Consider the following 25,059-nt stretch of genomic DNA (forward strand, 5'->3'; position numbering starts at 1 on the left):
ATCCTTTCTTTTTTTTTTTTTTTTTTTTGGGGGGGGGGGGCATTTTTAGCCTTTAATGGATAGGACAGAGAAGCGTGAAGGGGGAGAGAGAGAGAGGGAGTGACATGCAGCAAAGGGCCACAGGCTGGAGTCGAACCCGGGTCGCTGCGGCAACAGCCTTGTGTATGGGGCGCCTGCTCTACCACTAAGCCACTGATGCCCCCGGGCCGTATATTTGACATCCCTGCTCTAAAACAGCAATGAGGCTAAAGTGCAGCTTCTTCCCAGAGGCTGTGAGGCTTATGAACACTCTGGCTTAAAGTCTGTCCTCTGCACTTTGTACTGCTGCGACTGCATGCAGCTGTTGATGCACTGTTATGCACTATAATACATGCTGCTTTGTTTTTTAACTATGTGTTCTATTGATGATAGGCTTTTAGGTTATTCACTTATTTGTTATAGGTCTATCTTAAAATGTCATTCATTCCGTACGCTGCTGGACCTGGGTACCGAATTTCGTTCCCTCATGTTTTGAACCTTAAAAACCTGGAAGAAAACAAAAGCCTCTGTTTTTTACAACCTGCATTTGACGTTCCTCACGATATTTCTAGAGACACTGGCCATGCATGAAACAGGTATCACTGTGTTGTGAAGAATCACTGCGTCCTCATATCAAAGCATTAAAGAGGCAGACGGGGAACTTGAGAGAGAGAGAGTGGAGGGCATGCAGCCAAGGTCCTGGTTGGGTACCAAATATTATTAATTTGAATATATTAAAATGTCTCTACGCACACAGTCCATCATCACACCCTGAGCTGTGTGTGTCCGTCTCTCCTGCAGGAGGCAGAAACCGCTGTGGCACCAACAACGGAGGCTGCAGCCACCTGTGTCTCCCCAGCAACAAGACGCACACCTGCGCCTGTCCCACCGGCTTCAAGAAGGTGGACCACAACAACTGTGCCAACGGTGAGACCCTCAACATCTGGAACTGTAGTTTGTGGCATAATTAAGTTAATGAATTAAGTTGGTTAAATATTTATGAAACAATAACAACAGTTTTAGCCAGTTACCAGTTTTATTGAATGCATTTGAATATAGTTCGATATTTTCTTTAATTGTAAGCGGTTACTACAAGACACCCACAACTACGTTTGTGTCCAGGTGGCTGAATTCACTATTTTTTAATGAATTTTTATTAGGAAAAAAAAAAGTTTAATGTCACCTCTTATCGTCTGCCACATGGTCTCAATCTCTTCCTGTGGCTCATAAAGTTTAAAGACAAACCCTCAGCAGTAGTTTAGGAAGTGTCTGCACTTCTTATTGACTGAACTGTCAGTGTCAGTAAGTCAGTCACTGAGTGTCAGTGTCAAGATAATCCTGTAACACGCTGTTAATCTTCCTGATCAGTCTCAAGGTGTCGGCTGTAATAGGAAACTAAATTTACATGACATTCAGTAAAGTGAAATTTATCCAATGGAACAAGTTCAATTACATGTTCCGGTTCAGTGCCGCTAAAGAAGTGCTGCACTAAAATATTGACTTGATTTTGGCAAAGTTTTAATGAATCCTTTTTTCTCTTGCAACCTGTGACAGTTGCATTGCTTGAAATAGAATTATGTGACATTTACACACCCTGTAGTCATGCAGACATTTCTTTTACTGCCGTTATTCTAGATAATTATATCAGAGGAGGGTTATGTTTTCAGATATTATTCAGTCAGTGTGGTGAGGCTGATAGCTGTCTGTGTGTCAGTGCTGTTTTGCTGTGTTCACTGTTGACCCCACTGTTAAACCTAGAAGACTGACAGAAGACCTTTGGTCTTTAATCAGGTCTTGACAAGTTCCTGCTTTTTGCCCGAAGGACGGACATCCGACGAATCAGCTTCGACACAGAGGACATGTCCGATGACGTCATTCCTCTGGCTGACGTGCGCAACGCTGTGGCACTGGACTGGGACGACAAAGACGGCTACATCTACTGGACGGACGTCACCACCGACTCCATTAACAGAGCACTGTGGAATGGCACCAAGCAGGAGGTCAGTGACATGTACAGTCTGACTGAACCCCACAGTGATCTGTCATTTCTCGTCTGTCCTGGACTTTACAAAGGGGAGCAGCAGGATTTTAGTTTATGCAATACTGCCATCTGCTGGGGCGGATGTGAAAGTGCAACATCTGGTCTCTGTACAAGATAATGTAGGTGTAGCGTCTGATTGAAACTAGAACTGGTGGAATTAAAATCTCTGTTGTCCCTGTTTTCCCAGGTGGTGGTGGACACCAGTCTGGAGAGCCCAGCAGGTTTGGCGATTGACTGGGTGACCAACAAGCTCTACTGGACCGATGCTGGTAAACAGCTTTATTTCACATAACATCATATTTCTGATACTTACATGCAGTCGCCTGCACAGCAGTGTGTGCTCAGGGATTTCAGCCAGTCACGTCATGTCTTGGGTTTTTCAGGTACAGATCGTATCGAGGTGTCTAATGCTGATGGCAGCATGCGGACTGTCCTGATCTGGGAGAACCTGGACCGACCCAGAGACATAGTAGTTGATCCGATCGGAGGGTGAGATGATTTTAAATTTATAAAAAGTAACATATAAACTTGAGCTTGCATGACACACTCAGTCCTTCTCATTTGTTTTATTCTTTCTCCATAGTTTTATGTACTGGACAGACTGGGGTGCCAACCCAAAGATCGAGCGTGCAGGAATGGACGCTTCCAGCCGCATCGTCATCATTTCATCTAATCTGACGTGGCCCAACGGGCTCGCCATTGACTACGCGACCCAACGCCTGTACTGGGCCGACGCTGGCATGAAGACTATTGAATTTGGCAACTTTGATGGTTCTGATCGACAGGTAAAGGCTGTTTTTATAGCTATAATGCTTTCATTTTTGTTCTCACAGTGTTACTGTATTTATTCTGATGTGTTTGAGAAATTCTTTAAAATAGATTTGCTTTCAGGTTTTTCTGTTTATGTGTAAACACTGTTAGCAGATGTTTAGGAATGTTCACAGATCTCACCGGAGCTCTCCCTCTGTTTGTGCATTCAGGTTTTGATTGGCAGCCAGCTGCCTCATCCCTTTGGCCTGACTGTACACGAGGACAAGCTGTACTGGACAGACTGGCAGTCCAAGAGCATCCAGAGCGCTGACAAGCTCACCGGCTTAGGACGGCACACACTGGCAGAAAACCTAGAGAACCTCATGGACATTCACATGTTTCACCGGCACCGAGAGACAGGTCTGTGTGCGTTTAGAGCAAGACTGAAGCATACATATACAGCTGATAGTTTTGATTAACCAATGTTGTGTTACTTAAATAGTACAGTGGTTTTCAAACGTTTTGTGGCCAAGGCACACCAAAGGGCAAGCCACGATCTCAAGGCACACCTCTATTTATGTCTGTGCACAGTAGCTTCTATCACGTGTGTTATCGCTCTTATCACTACGTAAATATTTGACAACTATTACTCATGAAATATTTATTAACAAAATGATTCAAGAATTAATTTTAAATTTTGTGAAATTACATCGAAGCACCAATAACACACCCACTTAAACGGGAAATAATGTAAGATAGGGTGATGAGTCACGCACTTATAATACCTACAGGTGAACGGCGACAAATAGGTTCCCAGTGAAAGTTTTATTTTAATTTGTTTGCTTCTGTAGTAAGGAAATGGCTGTGCACACCATAGTGATACAGTCAATTAAAAATTCATTCCTAACTTTTTGTATAGGCCCAGCTGAATGTTGCAATAATAATGCCTGGTTATCACAAAACCCCACGGCACACCTGGATTTGCGTCACAGAACATTTGAGACCCACTGATATAGTGTATTTTGAAAGACAATCCGAGAGCTGTTAAATACAAGTCTGTGGGCCACAATTAGCCCCCGGGCTGGATTTTAGACATGACAGGCGTAAGATCTCCAGCCAGTCGATCATTAGTGTCATTTCAGCCCAAGCTTGACGAATGGGCCTCCAGGGTCCTGAGCTACGAAGCAGCCTGTCCTTTTAGTGTTAGCTTAAGAGGCCAAAGTTCACAGCAGTAAAGGTTTAGTCAGTCAAATGTAAAAATCTGTTTTTCCCATGAGGAAATAAGCTTGTAGTTATGTTTAGTACAAACATATCATGTTTAATTTAACCAATGCAGGCCTCGAGTGTAGTTTGCAGAAAATAATCACAATTTAAATCTTTACATTGGTCAGAAATGTTTTCCATATGTTGCTCACCTGTGATCACCTCCATAAACACTTCAGTTCACTTCACACACTTCAAACTCATAGTCATTATTTCATTTCAAATCCAGTGTGCCTCAGTACAAAGATATGAACTATAAAAATGAGAACTGAGTCACTAAACTTTAGGTGTCTTGTTGGACTTATAGTCTCTTGTGACAAGGATAAAGATCTCCTCCTGTCACTCTTCTGATTTTTGCCGCCTGTCCTCAGAGCTCAGATCCTGTGTCTCTGCTGACACTGAGAGGATTACAGGTAAACTGAACCCAGATCACTGGCTGAGAGGCCAGAGAGCCTCAGGCGCTCATACCAAACTGAAACCTCACTGATCTCACTGATGTGTGGGGCTTTCCTATGTTCCCTTAAGGGAAGTTGTGTGTTTCTGTTTTCTTTGCCCCAGTTTTTCCCATTCCCTCTCCATCCCTCGCCTCAAAGCCAACCGAGAAAGTAGAACAAGTGGGTGAGTTGAGTTGTTGTGTGTGTCTCCATCTGTAGTGCGAAACCCGTGTGCGGTGAATAATGGAGGCTGCAGCCACCTCTGTCTCCTGGCTCCTGCTCCCAAAGCCTCCAGCTGTGCCTGTCCCACTGGGATCAACCTGCAGACAGATGGGAAGACCTGCACGCCTGGTACGATACTTCGTCTTCAGTGTCAAAAATAATCCAGTTACTGTTGTCTGTTCACCTATGTTTACAGTAACAGTAACTGGGTGTAGCTAATAATGCTAATGATCTTCATGGTGCAGATTAATCATGATACAAAGACATGAACGCTAAAAATTGCACATATACTGCAACTTGTTGACCTCCAAGCCAACATTATACTTAGTTTTAGCATCACCAAAGACATGAGGGGACATGTAGTTCCAAAAATTTGAATGTTTTTATCTCAGAATGAACTACAAATTTTAAAAAACAACAGAAGTGACAAAGTCCTTGAAAAATATCTGAAGAAAACTGAACCCAAAACAGTGAGGAGTTCAAAGACTTACGTTAAAAACCTTTGCTTCCAGGAAGATAAAAGCATGTCAGCCCCCTTTGTATTCTCACTTGAAGGTGCTGTGATGTGTGTGTGTGTGTGTGTGTGTGTGCAGGGATGAGCAGCTTCCTGATCTTTGCACGGAGAACGGACATCAGGATGGTGTCTCTGGATATCCCCTACTTTGCCGACGTGGTTCTGGCTGTCAACAGCTCCATGAAAAACACCATCGCCATCGGGGTCGACCCCAAAGAAGGTTTGTGTGTCTTCTCAAAGTTTTAAAGTGCCTGTTTGAAAGTTAGACGCGAGTCCTTACACGTGTATGTGGCGCCTCCTGCAGGAAAAGTCTACTGGTCTGACAGCACGCTGAAGAAAATCAGCCGGTCCAGCATCACCGGAAAAGAACAAGAAGACATCATATCTACAGGTGAGGAGGAGGGCTCACGTCTACGATACTGTGTAAATCCACCCAGTCAGAATGTCGTGACTCCATCTCTGCTGCTCTCTCTGTGTCTCTCTGCAGGGTTGGTGACGACTGATGGCCTGGCGGTGGATGCTGTTGGCAGGAAGATCTACTGGACAGACACAGGAACCAACCGCATTGAGGTTGCCAACCTCGACGGCTCCATGAGGAAAGTTCTCGTCTGGCAAAGCCTGGACAGCCCTCGAGCCATCGCCCTCTACCATGAGATGGGGTGAGGCTGCTATAGCTTGACAGCTTTGACTCTGGTAGAGATGAAACTGGATCTTGACCTGTGACTTTCACTTCACTGATTATTACCACTACTAATTGTTTAGGATTTGTTGTGCAAACTACTTGTCTAATCTATGCTCTTTGCTCTCATGAACTAACATTTTCTCATCAGTATATCTCTGTCCTAGTTTCAGTCTGTCAGACCTTTGACCTCTGTGTCCCTCTCTCCTTCCAGTTATATGTACTGGACAGACTGGGGCGAGCATGCAAAGCTGGAGCGCTCTGCGATGGATGGTTCAGACCGCCTGGTCCTCATCAGCAACAACCTGGGCTGGCCCAACGGCCTGGCCATCGACATGGCTGGCTCACAGTTACTGTGGGCTGACGCTCACACTGAGGTCAGCAGCCACTCCTCATGACACTCACGTGAACTTTCACCTCAAAAATCATCTGTCTGAGTTATGAAATGATTCTGTGTGCCCCGTTCCTCTGTCTTGTCGCGGCTGTGTCCCATCGCCACATTTTCTTCACTGATTCTCGGTCAAATGTCTCTAAAGACTCTGACCGATGAGATAAAAGCAGAAAATCAAACCTGTTCTGAAAGTTTTAATGACGGACGAAAGTTTTGGACTCAGTATGTAAACGCGATAGACACATGAAGTCAGCATTGTTTGGAGTTAGCAATGTTAGCTGCTAGCTTTTGGCTCAGCCTCCTCCAAGTTAGGAACCTTATCCAGAAAGCCATCCACTCTGAATTTTGAATAGAGCCCCTTTAAGGACTTGTAATGTTGATGTACCCAGAATGTGACTGTATTCTGCTGTTACACTCAGTGCAGGTCACTGTGGATCAGAGGAACTGTTCAAAATGATAATAATCCATATCTGTATAGCACTTTTTAGACAAGGGCCTCACAGTGAGTGACAAGAGAATGAAATTAACGCATGCAAGAGTAGTAAAACAATTTTGGACCGTTCATAATGATGTACCAACTTAATTAAAAACAGACAAGGCATATAAAGACGATTAAAGTCTGTAGAAATTAGTGGAGATTTAAAGGTTAAACGGCGAAACAGTAATTGACTCAAATGTAAATGCATTAAGACGAAGGGCATCAGACATTAATGGAGTCACGGTGATAATCCCTCTCTTTTCTCTGGTCCTCTCCAGCGCATCGAGGCAGCCGACCTGAACGGGCAGAATCGCCACACCCTCGTGACTCCAGTCCAGCACCCGTACGGTTTAACCCTGCTGGGCTCCCACATCTACTGGACTGACTGGCAGAGCCGCAGCATCCAGAGAGCTGACAAGAACACGGGGACCAATACCATCACGGTGCGAGCCAACCTGCCGGGCCTGATGGACATCCAGGCTGTGGACAGGGAGAGGCCTCTGGGTGAGTCTGAGGACCATCGTATGAATGAAAGAATATTTATGCTTATAATAAAACGCTGTGTCGTCGTTTGACTCAACACCAATTAGTTCACAAGTGACAGTCTGCTGTGTGACTGGTTCAATTAAAATAGCTCTGCGTGTTTTCATCTATTTATACTACTTATTTCCTTAATTTCCATCTCCTAGTCAATATCTCTTGACCTCCTCGACACAATGGATTCTGTTTGTTTGTAGATTTTTGCAGTTTCACAGCTGATCAAACAGCTTACTGAATTTCTCAGATTGCTCAGCAGCCTGTGTTACACTCCTCCTCTATTTCCTTACATGATGATCCCAAATTAGCTTCTGATGATTGTATAATGTGCAGCTCACCTGGTGATTGACAAGTAATTATGTGTTGCCTCGAAACATTTGAAATCATCTTCGAGTACACGCACATTCTGTTTCGGCAGGGTGTCTGTGTTTCTTTGCATCACTCCTCCTGTCTCTGTCCTCTCCAGGTTTCAATAAGTGTGGCAGGAGGAACGGCGGCTGCACCCACCTGTGCCTGCCCCGTCCCAACGGCACGTCCTGCGCCTGTCCCACCGGCATCCTGCTCAAGGGAGACGGCAGGTCATGTGACGACTCCCCGGAGTCGTTCCTGCTGTTCTCCAACCGCGTCAGCGTGCGCAGAATCTCCCTCGACACCAATGACCACACAGATGTGCATGTACCGGTGCCCGAGCTACACAACGTCATCTCACTGGATTACGACAGCGTGGACGGAAAGCTTTACTACACCGATGTCACCCTGGATGTTATACGGTGCGAACACGAACAGTGTCTACATGCAAACTTCCACTTGTCATGTCTGTTATAGCTTTCATTACATTAATTATGATGATTATTTAATGATGATTTAGAAACACAGTAGATAATGGAAACAAGTACAGATTCACGATAAAGTTTGCCATGCTTGACATTACTACTTTGAGAGATAGTATTACCAGCATTAATTTTACTTTCTTCCATAGGCGTGCGAACTTGGATGGCAGCGGCATGGAGACGGTGATCAGCCAGGGCCTGAAGACCACAGACGGGCTGGCTGTAGACTGGGTGGCCAGGAACATGTACTGGACCGACACCGGGCGCAACACCATCGAGGTGGCCCGCCTGGATGGAACGAGCCGCAAAGTCCTGGTCAACAACAGTCTGGATGAACCCCGTGCGATTGCAGTGTTCCCAAGCAAAGGGTAAGGAGGGAGTCTTAAGTGAGGAGTTTTAGTCGGGATGTTTCTCATGGTTGTTTTTTAACCTTTGCACAATAAAGAGTCTCCTCACCAGTTTCGCTTCTGCTCTGCAGTTTCCTGTTCTGGACTGACTGGGGTCACATTGCAAAGATTGAGAGATCTCACCTGGACGGCTCGGACCGAAAGGTTCTGATCAACACCGATCTGGGCTGGCCCAACGGGCTCACACTGGACTACGACACACGAAGGTCAGAGAGGGAAGCATGTTTATGGAAGGAGCTATCTGTCTGGCTTTTTAACAAACAGTAGCCTTGTAAAACAAATTGGATTGGGCGGCACGTTGGTGCAGTGATTAGCATTCAGATATTTGTTTGTTGAGATAAGTGTATGGTTTTCAATCTTTTTGTCCTTGTCCTTAAACAGGGCGTTTAATCTCTTGTTTTCACAGCAGTCAGAAGGCATGTTCAATGTATTTACAGAGATAAGTGTGTTTATTAATCTGTGATGTTTTCTGCAGGATCTTCTGGGTGGACGCCCACCTGGACAGGATTGAAAGTTCGGACCTGAATGGGAAACTGCGCCAGGTCCTCGTCAGTCCCGTGTCCCACCCGTTCGCCCTCACACAGGTACCCCTCCCCATCCCTCCTCACCCTCAGCTGTCAATCACTGGGCTGACCCCTTCCTCTTGGCTGCCTCCTCCACTCACCTGCTCTCTTTCACTCATCGGCTCACCGTGTGACTCTCACTGGTCGTCTCTCCGTCCTCCCACTCATGCTGAACTCATTCGACTTAACCATTTCTTCTACTTCTCTTCCACTCTGACCCTCATTTTTCTTCCTCCCCGTTTCCCTTCCCTTTCTTCCTCCCATGCCCCTTCTCCTTGTCTGTGTTTTTCCTCTCCTCTCTTCTTCTCCCTCGTTTCCCCAGTTGAAGCCGGTGTCCTCCCCTCTAACTCCTTTCTCCCGACTCTCGCAGCAAGACCGCTGGATCTACTGGACGGACTGGCAGACAAAGTCCATCCAGCGGGTGGATAAACACACCGGCCGCAACAAGGAAACGGTGCTGGCCAACGTGGAGGGCCTCATGGACATCATAGTGGTGTCACCTCACAGGCAGACAGGTAAGGAGGCTCTTCTTCTGACACATCCAGATGACACAGGGGAAATTAAAGACTTCACTATGGTTATCTGTGAGGACTCTGATGCTCAAAGTGTTTGGCTAGTGAAGTGCTTAAGCAGCAGAGCGTGGAATAAATCAGGCGATGAACACGGGTGCAGAGCAGGTCACAAGTCTAGTCAATAACCTGATATCAAGACAACACATACCTTAGTTGAAAATGCATTAAAGTCATCATAAAGCTCAAGAAATTACACAAATTTGATCCAGAATGTTCATATTCAGTCACTCTGTACTGCGTGGTCATCTGATTGGTCTGTCAGTATAACTTCTACTGATTAGCATGAGTTGAAAACGTTACACTGTAAGAGTGCACAAGCATCAGATGTTGCTTTGCAATCCATAGGTCTCATGAATATCTGTGACCCTTGTTAATGTTAGACTAAATGATTTTTGTCAGCCTCCTTTCATAACAGCACCACAGAATACATTTCCTCTTCCAATCAGTGTTTTGGGTCACAAAAACCAAATTTTGAAATCCCTAAGGTGCAGAGTTGTCAGATTACTGGTCACTTTGTATCCACATGGACATGTAAAACAGCTTATATCAGCGTTTAGGAAACGAATGAATCTAAATTTGTGCATGCCTATGTTTGCTTTGTGTAATAAGCATGCGCTGGAAACCTTCTTAAAGACATTGATGGCCTTGTCATGTAACATGCTTACATGCTGTACAAGTAACTGTTTAAAGGAAATAAAAAGTAAAAAAAAGAAAAAGCATGCGCCAGAAACAATAACAGCAGCGGCATATTACCGTTTTGTTATTGTCTCCGCTTAAACTTAGCACTGCTGCACCACTTCAAGTATGAATGTATGAATACATACATGGTGACAAGCTGTTTTAAAGCAAATTGAAAAACTGTAACACACACACACACACACACACACACATATATACAAATGATAATATTAAATGAAAAAGAAAATTGCAAAGAAAAAGAAAAATAATAATTTACATTGGGGGTTCTGTCTGACAGACACCTATACAAGTCCTTCATTGCATACTGTGTATTACGCTTACTTTGGACACAACAAGTTTAAGTAAGTAAGTTTTAATGCAGAGGTTGTGATTATGCTTCCTCCGTCATGTCCAACATACAAGATAAATCTTTGCCCCTAAGATATCTTATAAATGGGCCCCAGATACATGGAAACCATTGTTGTTTGTCTTTGATTGTGTATGTAATTGTGTATGCCCAATATTCTCTGGGTCTCTGGGTGCTTTTCCATGTTAATGCTATAGAAGGCACACGTCTATAAAAATTGTTCACTGCGTTTTTCAGTCCTTATATTGACGGGGAGTTAACAGTGATGAGATCCTCAGTAGGTGTTTTGAAAAAGGTAACGTTAACCTGTAAACTTTGCTCCCTTTCTGACGAGGTGAGGCGGCAGAGGACGGCTAACACCGGCGAACGTTTGGGGTCGTTATTAAATTCTAGTGTGAACGAGATATGTTGTAAAATGAAGGTTGTGTAAAGAGGTTTAATAATCTGTTTTCAAGAATATCTGTGTACATGCAGACAATAAAATCAAAACAAAAATGAACCCGATCAAATTATAGCTGCAGCAGTTAGTGGATTATTAAAGTCATCAATCAACAGAAAATTAATTGGCAACTATTTTGATATTCAAATAATCATTTTAGTAGGATTTTAAGTGAAAAGGCCAAACATTTGCTAGTTTTATGCTTCCCACATGAGAGTTTGATGTGTTTCTTTGTTATACGTGATAATAAACTGAATAGCTTTGGACTGTTTGACTGTTTGTCAGATACATTGACACAATAATTAATCGACTAGTCGAGAAAATTATGGTCAGATTAATCGATAATTAAAACAATTGTTAATTGCAGCCCTAAATGAAATTAGTTTCACTTTCTTTGTCTCCCAGAGAAAGTGAATCAGCACTTTTAATTAGAAGTCCCAAGGATTCTCAAAAAGCTTGTTTAGTAACCTTTCCTCTGGCATGATTAAGATTTTTGCTGCAGGGTGGTCAAAGGAAATCTGATTCCAGTTGTTCTCAGGGTAATTAGCTAAACATGAAGGATTTATCTGACCTTCTTTTATGTCATTTGATAAATAGAAAAAGTATTTTACTTGGAGTAGCCTCTGGTAATGAGTGTGAGTTGTTTATTGTTTTGTAACAAACTGCATCACAGTTCTCATAAAGAGGGCCGGGACCTTCATTTTCTGCTGTCACAATAGTGTTGCAAACTCAAATTTCTTTGTTCTCACCAAATGAAATGAACCAAACTAAAGGAGGAAACACTCACTGATTTCAAAGAAGCCACTCAGACTGTTTGGTGCCACCTGTGAATGTTCCCTCTCCTGTCATTCAGGTACCAACCTCTGTGGGGTGAATAATGGCGGCTGCACTCACCTCTGCTTCGCCAAGACCAACAGTTTTGTGTGTGCCTGTCCTGATGAGCCAGACGGGCGACCCTGCTCCACCAGTGAGTGACCAATGTGATTGTACAGTGTATTATTGTGTATTTTGCTAACTTGTCATGGGCAGGTCAAATCACAGTAAATTTTTTATTTACCTCCTGGCATAGAGTGTCACACTTTTCTCAACGGCCTTTATGCAGAATCCATTTCCCCCAGTGTTTTGTACTTTTCCCACCTCAAGCCTTAAAATAAAACCAAATCTTTCCACACAGTATGTTTCATTTATAATCCCCACACATTGGGCCAGTGCTGGAGGATCAACTTACAACCATTTTCGAGTTAATGCTTTCCTGCTACTTGCCAAAAGTATCTTCATTAACTTTTTATCTTTGTGTGGGACAGTTTCAGGTGTTTTTCCTAAGTATAATGCAGCAGATGAGTTGACTAAATCCATCCCAACTATCTCATGAATCTCAGCTGCAATCTCTCGCCAATATGGTTGTATTTTTGGGCCCAGAAAACATGATTATGATTGGCCAGTGTGGTTCCACACAGCCTCCAACAAAAGTCCCGGCTCTGTAGGCCTGTTCGCACGCTGTTAGTCAAGAGGTGATAAAGAATCGCACAAGGTTTTTCCAACCAAACTCCCTCAGGGACCTTGAGTCTGCACATATCTCTGTCCAGTCCTCCTCTGTTATTAGTATGTCCGATTCTTTCTCCCATTTTTGTTTAATATATTTTGTTGAATGATTCTTTGAAATTTAAATACTTACGCACAGTTTCGAAACTAACTTTTGAGTATGTCCAATTATGTATGCATTTGAAAAATCTAGTAATAAGACGGTGTTCATTATCTTTAAGCTTTGAATTTTTTTACTGAAGCAGTCCCTAACTTGCAGGTATCTGTAGAAGTCCTGCTTTTTAAATTTTTGCTTTAACATATCGTTATGAAGTAAATGTTGATTTCACAATATAATGGCTATGTAATAACGACGTCATCTGCATTTAGATTGGCTCCCTATAAGCCTCACTTTCATGGTGCAATTCTGTCTGCCACCTGGTGTGATCTCCCTGGAAAATAAAGGCTTGATTCACAGCACAGAGAAAGTGCCTCAACCACTGCGCTATCAAAACAGGAAGAAAAAAGCACTATTGTTTTGAGGCTGTAAGTTCTGTGCAGTTAGAATCCACAGTAGAGGAAGTGGTGGATGATGGAAGAACCAAAGTAACTAACAAAATGTAGTGTGTCCAGTGTTATTGGTAGATGCTTGGCTCTGAGAAGAACTCAAAGCAATGGAGATGAGGGGGTTTATGGTCCAGCACACTCAGGTTCTAATGTGCATGTGTTGATCAGTTTCAGGTTACATCCCCACCTCTCCTGCCAGAGGAACCAGCAGCACTCCGGTCCCTAACAAGATCCCCAAAGCTCCAACAGACACCCCACACGCAGGACCCTCACCTGTCAAGTACGTCGCTTTGTCCATTTGAAGAAGTGTTTTTTTGAGTATCAGACAGGAGATCCACACACTGTATTAAAAGCTCCCAGCAATTTTACTGATGCAACAGATCTTTGTCAGCTATTGTCAAATCACCATCACACAGCAGCAGATCTCCTGTCTGACTCTGACTTTGATCCAGGGCCTGCAAAAGTTTTTTGGATGTGTGCACCCTCCATCCTAAAAAGTACTTTTAACAGGAAAGCTCCCTTTTGAAGTGGTTATTTACTTAAATGTTTCAAAAATGTAATTAATAACTTAACACCATAAATGCATCTTGAGTACTTCCACATTATCCCTCTGAGAAACACCAACACTTGTTCTTCTGCCAAGCACGTTGGCATCACTGCTTTAAAATTCCACGCATGACTCTTGTTTTTTAAACAATTTCAGACAGCAGCACGTCGTCTGAGACAAGATGCTGCCAGGTTTTCTGTTTTGAGTGCTTCTTTTCAACTTTGTTTATCTAATTTGAAGAACTACTTTATAAGAAATAGCAATAATTGGAGAAGTGAAGTTGCTTGTTCTTGCCCAGATAAAATATTGAGTGCTCTCGCGCCTTGTATAGAGGTTGGAGAATTATCTCATCCCTTAGAGGAGTATTATGTAATTGTTCATCTTCAGCAGAATACACAATGAGATTTTCAACCAGCATTAATACTGCAGAATCTGACAGCCTCCTCCCAAAGGCCCCACCAAGACTTATCTTCAGGAAAAACTATCTCATGTTTGGACTTCATACGGCTAATATTAAGTAAAGAACCTTTTCAAGCTGTGTTTCTGTCTGCTCTTTTACAGCTGCACTGACAAGACCCTAAACATAGAAGGCTGCTTGAACAACGTGGTGACGGCTCCTCACGGTCAGTATTTGACAAAGTTCTATCATCATCCATTTGCATACGTAAAGGAACACTGACATGTAGGTCTGACGTTTGGAAAATTCACATATCCTCCTGAGACCTGAACTTTTGTTTGGTATGCATTTTTAATTTCTCCTAGCTGTTTGGGATCAGTTGGATCTGATAAGTATGAAAAACTAAGCATTGTCTTTGAACAGGAAGTAGTTTTTAAACCAATAATGTCTTCATATGATGCAGTGGGGTTATTTTTAGTAGCCACAAGTGTTTAATAAAGTATAGAACACTTAATTTAAATGCCTCGTTACTGTTGCTAAGATTGGTCAAACTTGTATGGGATATCAAACTAAACAATTTTCAACCATAGAATTTGATCAGGTTTTGGATCTTGTCCACTTTTGTGTCGGGATCGGCTGCAGACTGACTTGGCAGAGATGGCTGCCGTCGTGTTTTTACATGTACTAGTGTATTGTGCTTTTGTTACCACTAGTGCTGCGCACATCAGGCACACAAATAAAATGAATCATCATGACTATCATTTATCATAATTTGTCTGCACATATCCCACATCTGCATGCACATATGAGATAGTTTACTGCACCCAAAAAATGCATCAGGGCACAACAGAAACACATCCACCCTCCAAACCTGTGACATTTCACAGATATCAGGCAACTGACAGGTGTAATTGAGCTCAGCTGGAACCTCATCAAGGAGCGCTCCACCCGCTACTCTATATAAAGGCGCTATGTGCGAAGCCAAACTGTATATGTAAATGTAGCCCACTCGACGTGCTGTCAGACCGGCTGTCCAAATGAAGTACCGGCTGAGATACAACACCTCATCAACTAGTGTCTCCACACATCCAGAGGGCAACCCGGTGCAATTTTGCGCATCTGGGAAACACTCTTATCTTAGCGACCCTTCTTACCAAAGACAATCTTAACTGTGCTCTTAAGTCTTAGGATCGCTCTTAACTGGGAAACGCGGCCAATGTTGGTTGTAGCTGTAGGTTAGTAGCTCACTAACCTACATGAGAACAGCTTTGTTAGATGGCGTATTTTCCACTTCCTCCTTCCAGTGTAGCTTTGCTTCTGTCGCATCATGTTGGGGTTACATTAATTACCAGTTTCCAACTTGTGAATATTATTCACATTAACAACAAGGCGATTACGACTGGGAAACTGTGTTGTTTTCTTCACCTGAAAGCTCTCAGAAATGCCTGAAAAAGCAAATCAGTATGAATGCTAATGTCAGCCAAAGTCCACTGTTAAGAACATTAAATGTGAATTAAGTGATAAAACAATTATATTAACCTTTATTTTTGTAGCACACAATGCAGATTCAAAGTGCTTTACAGTAAGATAAGTCAGAACTACTAAAAACTTAAACAGATAAAACTAAATCAAAACTTTTGTATGTGTGTATGAAATGCCTAAATGCCACTAAATTCTACACACTAAACATCTGTGCCATCTGTTGCAGGAGAAGGACTTCATATCAGCTATGTGATCGGTGGAGTTCTGACCATCCTGGCTATTCTGATCCTCATCGCTGCTTTGATTATTTACAGGTAAGTCTCCTCTTTTACACTTCTTCATTTCCTTACTCTCTGGTCTTAAACAGAGGATATGACACATTACATTTCATACACAGCAGATGGTGTATTAATGAAGCTATGTACTCCTTTTGTCCTGTTTTGGACCGACAGACATAAAAAGTCAAAGTTTGCCGACCCTGGAGTGAGCAACCTGACCTACAGCAATCCCTCATACCGGACATCCACACAAGAGGTCAAGATCGAGGCGTCGCAAAAGCCTCCAATATACAACCAGCTTCGATATAAGAAAGAGGTAAGGAACAGTCTGGACACAGAAGTGAAAATGACATTTTCTGTTTAATATATGAATGGATTTAAGGTGAATCCATGATGAGTCCATAGAATGATGATCACAGGCTATGGAGGCGTACGGTGGGTAACCATGGAGACAAATGACGTCACTGTTTGTCTGATTGATTGTGTTGAGATATTGTAACATGTGACACAAGCAGGTCACGGGCACCAGCACTCATCTGTTCTTCCCCCTCTCTCTCTCCTCACTGCAGCTCTCTCATCCCTACAACTCCCTCTCTCCCTTTATCTTTTGACCCACTTGTCCCGTGGAGAGGTAGTTACACAGCATGGAGGAGTTGTGTCCTCTGCCGCTTCTCTGTTTTCCTTCACTTCTTCTGTCCGTCACTGCATGCAACCTGCTATTCAAAACTATTTCTCTCTTTGGTGCAGTTTCAGAGCTCTGCGATCAGAAGCATGTCAGTGTTTATAACTACTTATGGGGTTTGTGTGAAACTGACATTTCAGCAGGCCGAGAATCAAAGTGTGATGTGCTACATGTAAATATCATTATGTCATTCTGAAATCAATGATGAAGCCTTGAAAAAAATATTAACAACTAACAGTGCAGGCAGTTGGTAGCCTCCATGTCAGAACTGTGCAATACTGGGGTCACGTAGCTGCTCCAGCTGCAGGTATACGACTCGCATTTCCTGGCTGCAACGACAGCGCAGAGACACTAAAGCCCCGTTTCCACCAAGCAGTACATTATGGTACAGTTCAGTTCAGTACACATTTTTTTCTGTTTCCACTGTGAAAAGTTGTGGATGGTACCAATGGAACCGTTCTGTACCGTCCCCATGTTTGGTCCCCCCTCTGTTGGGGTACCTAGCACACAGATCTGGTACTAAAAGGTGGAGCTGTGAACACTGCAGTCTGATTGGTCAGTAGAGGACGGTCACTCTGCTCAGGGCTGAGTTGTGTCTGGTTTTGAGGCTCATGTAACCACTGTTCATACTGTGGAGAGTTTTATTAGTAAACTGTAACTATAAAATGAAAGGATGTTTTGCTGCCTCTCACAGCAGCTGGAGTCTGAGAGAAAAGTAACTTAATTCACTGGGCCGACTGCCGGCAACATTTAAGGTGGAACGTAGAGTTGTAATGTTACTCAATACACGAGGTGACGATGTGAATCCATCAGCACACCTTAAATTTCAATATGACAACTTTGACCATTACTTTGTATATGACATACACTTTTAGTAATGAGTGGATCTTCAAGCGTTTATATATATTAATTTGGACTCGAGTATGCGAACTGCGTATATTCTAATCCTCACTCAGAGAAAAAAAAAGCGCAGTGGAGCGTTGTTCCTGTGGGCTACGGGAACACTAAACCCCTGAGCTTGCCTGTGAAGGACTAAATATTTTATTGTCTGGACCCCAGGAAGACTAGCTGTCATCTTGGTGTCAGCTAATGGGGATCCTTTTAAATAAACAAATAAACAAATGCACCAACCCACTATTTTTGAATATCCAAATGAGAGAGACTCTCACTGCAGCCTGTTCTATTTTGTTCTGAAAATGTCCGTGTGCAGCCTCGTTCTGTGGACGATAAACGCGGTGCTGACTTCCATCTGTGTCACCGCTGATGAGGAAATACAGCGAGTGCTGGACGGAGCAGTGAGTGACAACAGCTCCTCCCACATTTAAGAGTACTGTTTGTGGTGGAAACACTAGGGTCTAGGTACCATGTCTGAAGGGTTATCTTTGGTTCCAAAGGTACCATACTGAAAGTGTTTGGTGGAAACGGGGCTTAAGGTGTGGATGAATCAGAGCAGACCCAGCTTTTTTCAGGAGGGGGTCTAACAACGACAGGCGCTAAAACAGAGCATCTCAGACAGAGGGTGAATTGCAGGTGTTCCAGCACCAACAGAATGAGGAAAATAAAGATTTTTGAACATTAATGCATGTAAACCCGCTCTAGTAAAAACCCAAAATACAAGTATGAACCTGAAAATGAGCACAATAGGTCCCCTTTAAAATCAACACCACATTTCTCCTAAACCGTGTTGCAGGTAAGATGTCAGAAGAGAGAAAATAATTACAGATTGTCTGCTTTTTAGTTTTAGTCATCATTGTGATTAATAAGGCTAAATCCATTTCCAGTGCTCTGTTTATTGCAACCCATTGCACCAGCTGTTGAAAAAAAGTCTGTTAAATACAGGAAGCTCTATGGCTGGGCTGCTTGTAGGCTGTTAGTATAAGCAGCAGTTTCAGGCGAGCTCACTGCTTTGGGTCATTTTGCCTCTGTCTCAACAGGTGTGCCACGCCCGCTGTATGCATTTGTTTTCTTATGCTGGCGATTAAGAGACACTGTTCAAATTATTCCTGCTATGGCAGACTGAATAATTTGTTCAGGGGTGTGATATGCAGCGCTGTAGCATAACGCCATTTGCTCTGGGAAAAGAAAAAGAAACATCTCCCTGTTTTTGTGCTGTAAAGCAATCCAGTGGATTTCACTCCAGATTAATGATAATTATATAAAACCTGTTGTACTTTAATCTGAAAATAAAAAAATAACTGCAGGTGAAAGCACAGCGTTACTAAAAGGAGCGGACGCGCTGTGCATGGGTTGTGTTTGAAGGTGACATCTTGTTCTGGAGTGTTGTGCAGTTGGTTGCTGATTAATCCTTAAAGGAAAATCCACCTTTAACATGTTGAACTTTGAGCTTTGGGGATTTTTGTGGAGCCGATTTTGAGGTTCAATATGCTGTAATTATTCTTTATGAAGGAGGGAGGGAATTAAGGAAGGAAGGAAAAAAAGGAAGAGAAAGGAATAAAGAAAGAGAGAACGAAAAGAAGGAAGAAACCTAAAGAAAAAGAAAGATGGAAGAGAGAAAGACAGGAACGAATAAAGAGGAGAGAAGGAGGGAAGAAAAGGAAAAGGTGAAAGAGGGATGGAATGCAGAAAGAAATAGAGGAAAAACACAAATTAATAAATATATTGAAAGGAAGGAAGGAAAGAAAGAAAAGAGAAGATATGAAGGAAGACAAAGATAGAGGAAAAGAAAGCTAGAAAGAAAAAGAAAGAAAGGCGAAGGAAGAAAGGAAGGAAGGAAAGATAAAAGAGAGAAGAAAGAAAGGAAGGAAGACAAAGACAAGAAAATAGAAGTAGAAATAAGGAAAGAAAGACAAAGAAAAGACAAAAGGAAGGAAGGAAGAAAAAAGAGAAGAAAGAAAGGAATGAATACAAAGAGAGGAAAAGAAAAACAAAGAAAGCAGGGAACAAAGGAAGTAAGAAAGAGGAAGAAATGAAGGTAAAAAAAGAAAGAAAGGAAGGAAGACAAAGATAGAGGAAAAGAGAAGAAGAAAGGAAGGAAGGGAAGGAAAGGAAAGAGAGGGGGAAGGATGGAAGATAAAGATAGAGTAAAAGAGAAATTGAAGGAAGGGAAGGCAGGAAGAAAGAAAAGAAGGGAGGAAGGAAGAAAGGAAGTAATGAAGGTAAGAAAAAGGAGAAAGGAAGGAAGACAGAGGAATAGAGAAATAGAAAGATAGAAAGGAAGAAAGAAAAAAGAGAAGGAAGGAAGACAAAGATAGAGGAAAAGAGAAAGAGAAGGAAAGAAAGAGAGAAAGAAAGACAGGAAGGAAGACAAAAGAAAAAGACAGGATGGAAGGAGATAAAGAAAGAGAATAAAAGGAAAAAGGAAGAATGAGAGAACGATAAAGAGAAAACAAAGAAATAAATGTAACCATAGCAGAGTGCCTAAAGGTGGATTTTGCCTTTATACTGTTGCTATAGAGGCCATCGCTCTGACTAACTCTTTGTTTCTCGTGGTCCAGGGGGGAGTGGACGGAGGCTACACCAAGGAGAAGATCCGCATTGTGGAGGGCGTGTGTCTCCTGTCCAATGAGGAGCTTTACTGGGACGACCTAAAACAGATCAAGCCGTCCCGAGGCGGCCTGCACACCTGCATGCGCACAGACACCGTGTCCCTGCAGGCCAGCAGCGCTTCGCTAGATGACGGCGAGACGGAGCAGCTCCTCCAGGAGGAAGCGTCCGAATGCTCCTCCATAACCACTCTGACCCCCTCAGCCATCACCCCACAGCGCCACGCCCAGCACAGCCTGCCCGACACCGGCTGGGCCTCCACGCGCAAGCCCTCCACCGAGAGCGAAGTGTGAGGAAGGCCCCCCCTCGCCCTCTGTGCTTTATCCCAACCTCCATTACCTAATACACACACCTGTATTTATAGCTGGTACAAACACACAAAAATAAATAGGTACAAACACGTAACGGTTGCATACGTAGAGTAACGGTACAGATGAACCTGGTTAGACACAACTAAGCTCCTGTAAACACAACTTCCTGTCTCTGAAACTGGGGCTCCGTCCTACTTGTGCACACACACTCACACACATACACATGCAGTACAGTCCTCCAACAGTACCCTCAGTGCTACTGCCTTTAGGCAAACTGATAAACTAATGAGCATGCTGGAATAAGAACGCAAAGGACTCTGGGGAGGAAGTGAACAGAGAGACACAAGCGTTATCTGGAGCCTTTTTAAAGGATGCAGACTCTCAATGCGACGAACGCTTCTCTGTGTACAACTTCACCTTTATTTTTTTTGTGAACTTATTTTTTTCTCTGGATAAAGCTAGAACGACATACTCCCTGGACGATGTAACCACGATGCTCTCTCTAATGCCACTCATGTCTTTATGAACTCTATTTATGAACGTTTTTTGTACTTGTGGAGTGGGTTTGCTGACTTTCAGAAAAATGGCGAGAGTGTTGCGTTTGTGCCGCAGGACCCGGGTATTCAAGAGTTGTATTTATGACAGTGCCAAAGGGTGGGGCTTCACAGAGTCTCCATGCTTCTTTCATCATTTACACGTCAATAGAAATGTATCTTAATTGGGGGATGTTTGTTTTGTTTGACTTTACTGACTTGCCCTCACCGGTGGGAGACCTCAGCGATGACTCCATCTGTTTCTGATTCCTTCTTTTACAAACTCCAACAGGTCAAGCAAGGGCTTACTGTATGTAGCTGGTACTCTCAGTTGGTTGCAGAAGTCCATTCATTCTTTGTGAAAGTAACCTGAAAGGAGCCTTCTTCTTCCTTTTTTTTTTTTAAAGTTGTAATTCACCCATTGCTGATCCTCGGGCATAGCAGAGGAAGCCACGATGAAGTACCAGCCTAAGTGCCAAACATTTCGTTCTTTTTCCTCCTTCAGCTGTATAATTATTTTACTCAGAGGTTTTAAAATGTTCGTGACATTCTTCTTACTTGGGTTTGGTCACTCAGATCACAGAAAAGCATATTGTCTCAGACATGCACCACTAGGGCTGTTCAGCCATGCAGATAGTTGTGGTTTTATTCACCCAGGTGTAAGACATATTATATATCTCTGGGAGTTCTACTGCCCAGAAACACTGCTTTCCCATTCCAGTCTCTCTTGGAGATTTTCTTTAATGGTCCTTCAAAAAATGGATAAATGATATACAGCAGTGGTTCTCAACTTTTTTTTTAATGTCAAAAACCCCTAAAGTAATACACAGACATGCAACAAAGGACTGAGGTCTGGAATCAAACTCATGGCCACTGCAGCAAGGACATAGCCTTTGTACATATGATTTCCATTTTCAACCGCTTATCCGAAGCCGGGTCATGGGGGCAGCAGGCTGAGCAAAGCACCCCAAACATCCCTCTCCCCAGCAACTCTTTCCAGCTCCTCCTGGGGGACCTTGAGGCGTTCCCAGGCTAGACAAGATATATAATCCCTCCAGCGTGTTCTGGGTCTGCCCCGGGGCTTTCTACCAGTGGGACATGTCCGGAACACCTCTAACAGGAGGCGCCTAGGAGGCATCCTGATCAGATGCCCGAACCACCTCAGCTGACCCCTTCCGACACAAAGGAGCAGCGGCTCTACTCCAAACTCCCTCCTTACCTTATCTCTGAGGCTGAGCCCAGCTACCCTTCTGAGGAAACTCATTTCGGCTGCTTGTATCCGCGACCTCATTCTTTCAGTCACTACCCAGAGCTCATGACCATAGGTGAGGGTTGGGACGTAGATGGTCCAGTAAATCGAAAGCATTGCCTTCTGGCTCAGCTCCCTCTTTACCATGACGGTGCCCCCATCTCTGCAGACACTGTGCCAAACCACTGATCCATCTCACGCTCCATTCTACCCTCACTTGTGAACAAGACCCCAAGATACTCGAACTCCCTCGCTTGGGGCAGTAACTCACTCCCATTAAATACTAAAAATAAATTAGTCCCCATTTGTCTGAGGAAAGCCTTGAGACTTCCTCATGCAAGCATCCCTGGAGGTCTCTGGACCTCTGTTTGAGAATAACCAGCAATCTCCGGGGCTGAAGATGAAGCCAATACCAAGAGCCAAAAACCGCAGTTCTTTGATGTCTTGAGGCTAGTTCCACAAGCCAGTCAGTCCCACCAGACCCCCATAGAAATAAACATGTTTACAGCCTGGTATAAAAACGGTTTTGGCCTTTATAGCTATTTTCAACATTCATGACAACTGTCCGCGAGTTAAATTTTTATGTGACTAACCCGCTGACATTTTGTTAATGCTTAAAGTTACATGTAATTAAGGCTGGGCCGCTTTGATTGCCGATAGTGTCCTTGGCTTCTCAGTCAGATCTACCCCTCGCTCCTCCAGAGCGCCAGCCTCTTGCCCAAATATGGTCACTTCTGGCTCCAAAAGAAAAGAACAAGCTGAAATGCTGAACTTGAGGCTTTAGAAAGGGAATCCACAAACCACTCGGTGACGTCACAGTAGCTACATTTATCATTTTTAGTCTATGGTTGAGAACCACTGATATACAGCACTTACTGTTAGAATTTGAAGGTCTTTTTGATTTTTTTCATCAGTGCATGTATTAAACATTGTTATCACCAATGTTCCCTTATCCATGCTTTGTGCTCACCCTATCCACCAATGCCAACTCTCCAATTTTTTAGCTATAATCTCAGTTGCCTAAAAAAAATTGCACGTCATTCAGCCCTCCCTGTACTTTCTCATACGACCACAACAGTGTAGGCTAGTACTTGCTACTCCAAACAAAAATGGTAGATAAAGGATATTATTTCATGTTAGGAATAAAAGATGACCTGTTCTAACAAACTGATGAAACTAAACAAGATGATGTTGCTAAAGGATATGTTAGGGTTAGACTTTGTGCATGTGATGCTTTCTGCATCACTACAAACATCAATGTGATTTTCAATTATATTATCTTCCATTTGGAACATGATCACAAAAGTTCCAGTTTCACTTTGGCTCTCTGTAGTGTAGGGTAGGGTGAGAGTTTCAGAGGTGAATATATCAAAAACTTGGCACTCACAACCAAAAGTATCTGCATGGCCAAACGCTACTAGAGGTAAATGAGAATACTTGTTCTTTTTGTAATTTGAGTTTGGATCCATCAACTCTAAATCTGTAACGCAAAGGTGTACTTGCAGTATCTGCCACAGTACGGTACAACAGAGGAACACTGTGCATGTCTGACCGCATCAGACAGTGAGGGTTGTAGTTTAGAAATGTATCACTGACATCTTACTGAAAAATGAATTTAATACAAGTAAAGATATTATGCATTGCTTTAACTTTAGAGTACCATTCTGTCTGTTGTTGAAATACGGTACAAGGAAATACTATATTGCTATATTGACAAATATATCGGTTAGACTTTATAGAACCATGTATTTTGAAGTATCTGCTACAAGCTCAGCAACTTGCTGATTTGCTGCTAGACGAAGCACTGAGGCCAATGAAAGAGGGTCTTGGCAGCTACATAACTACGGTCTCTGACGGTTTGTTTGACAGTAGGCCTACAGAGCATCACAGTGACCCAGTAACCAATCATCCCGGCTCACAGTCCCTCCAACTCTGCTGCAGGAATGCTAAAACTGTACAGATTTTATCATGCGGATATAAGCAAACATTTCTGTTGAAGATATTGTGTTGATTAAGTTGTATAGTCTTTTGTACAAAGGGATTTCATGACCGTTTTTAGACTTGTATTAATTTTACTCACTGGAGAAGAACATTTTATTTTATTTTTGTTTTGTTTTTTGCTGGATTATTTTAACCACTGTGTTTCCAAGCCTTGTAAATGATAGGGAAAATGCCAGTTATTTAATAGTGCTCTTTTATCTTATGAAATACTGGTCGCGTATAGCTGTTGTAAAGTTAACAAAAAGAGGTATTTATGATTTCTGTTTGGTTGTCACTTGATGTGTAAATATGAAAAGACTGTATATGTATTTCCATGGCAGTACTAACAAGCTGTGTTGTGTGATATAGTGAATGATCCCTTTGCTATCTTTTAATATAAAATTGCATTTGCATTTCAATGAAACCTTTGGCTCAGTCATCTATGCACTTATTGCTCTCAGACAAATGCCCTCCTCATCAGACACAATCATCGTATAGCAATAAAGGGAAATCAGATGTCTGCTTCTGCAGATAATTGCAGACTTAACAATGGGAGCGAAGATGTAATCAGAGAATCAGGGTTTTGGAGGCATGAAGCCAAGTCATCCAACTTAGAGCAAGAGTATAAAGCAACAGAGAAGAGATCTCTCTTCCAGGACAAACAGACGATAGTTATAATATACACTTAGAATACAAAGTAGCATTTAGTCAAATTACTTTATAAACTGACAACTTAAATAAAGAATATACCTTTTAATATTAAGTAAATATTAACAGGCAGTTTGTCTAGAGTAAATAATATTCATCAGACAGGACATTAAGCAG

General features: G+C 42.8%; 1 protein-coding gene across 3 annotated transcripts in view; it reads left to right on the plus strand.

Annotated features, from left to right (window-relative positions):
* Positions 1 to 24,652, plus strand: part of lrp4 (low density lipoprotein receptor-related protein 4) — a 161,737-nt gene extending 137,085 nt beyond the window's left edge. Inside the window, exons 16-39 of one of the 3 annotated variants that reach the window (XM_050046218.1) lie at positions 820 to 945; positions 1,810 to 2,018; positions 2,247 to 2,328; positions 2,443 to 2,548; positions 2,643 to 2,844; positions 3,040 to 3,229; positions 4,726 to 4,857; positions 5,322 to 5,462; positions 5,547 to 5,633; positions 5,730 to 5,901; positions 6,136 to 6,298; positions 7,069 to 7,294; positions 7,794 to 8,097; positions 8,307 to 8,525; positions 8,636 to 8,770; positions 9,040 to 9,148; positions 9,450 to 9,642; positions 12,037 to 12,150; positions 13,440 to 13,551; positions 14,380 to 14,441; positions 15,924 to 16,011; positions 16,150 to 16,291; positions 16,545 to 16,606; positions 20,113 to 20,251. In XM_050046218.1, the coding sequence (XP_049902175.1) occupies positions 820 to 945; positions 1,810 to 2,018; positions 2,247 to 2,328; positions 2,443 to 2,548; positions 2,643 to 2,844; positions 3,040 to 3,229; positions 4,726 to 4,857; positions 5,322 to 5,462; positions 5,547 to 5,633; positions 5,730 to 5,901; positions 6,136 to 6,298; positions 7,069 to 7,294; positions 7,794 to 8,097; positions 8,307 to 8,525; positions 8,636 to 8,770; positions 9,040 to 9,148; positions 9,450 to 9,642; positions 12,037 to 12,150; positions 13,440 to 13,551; positions 14,380 to 14,441; positions 15,924 to 16,011; positions 16,150 to 16,291; positions 16,545 to 16,586 (3,356 nt within the window). In that variant the 3' untranslated portion in view covers positions 16,587 to 16,606; positions 20,113 to 20,251. Of the gene's footprint in view, positions 1 to 819; positions 946 to 1,809; positions 2,019 to 2,246; positions 2,329 to 2,442; positions 2,549 to 2,642; positions 2,845 to 3,039; positions 3,230 to 4,725; positions 4,858 to 5,321; positions 5,463 to 5,546; positions 5,634 to 5,729; positions 5,902 to 6,135; positions 6,299 to 7,068; positions 7,295 to 7,793; positions 8,098 to 8,306; positions 8,526 to 8,635; positions 8,771 to 9,039; positions 9,149 to 9,449; positions 9,643 to 12,036; positions 12,151 to 13,439; positions 13,552 to 14,379; positions 14,442 to 15,923; positions 16,012 to 16,149; positions 16,292 to 16,544; positions 16,607 to 20,112 lie in introns of all 3 variants that reach the window. The other 2 variants (XM_050046201.1, XM_050046209.1) reach the window with 2 other exon arrangements.
* Positions 24,653 to 25,059: the final 407 nt, after the last annotated feature.

The sequence above is a fragment of the Epinephelus moara genome, chromosome 1 (assembly GCF_006386435.1).
Source record: "Epinephelus moara isolate mb chromosome 1, YSFRI_EMoa_1.0, whole genome shotgun sequence".
Classification (NCBI taxonomy): Eukaryota; Metazoa; Chordata; class Actinopteri; order Perciformes; family Serranidae; genus Epinephelus; species Epinephelus moara.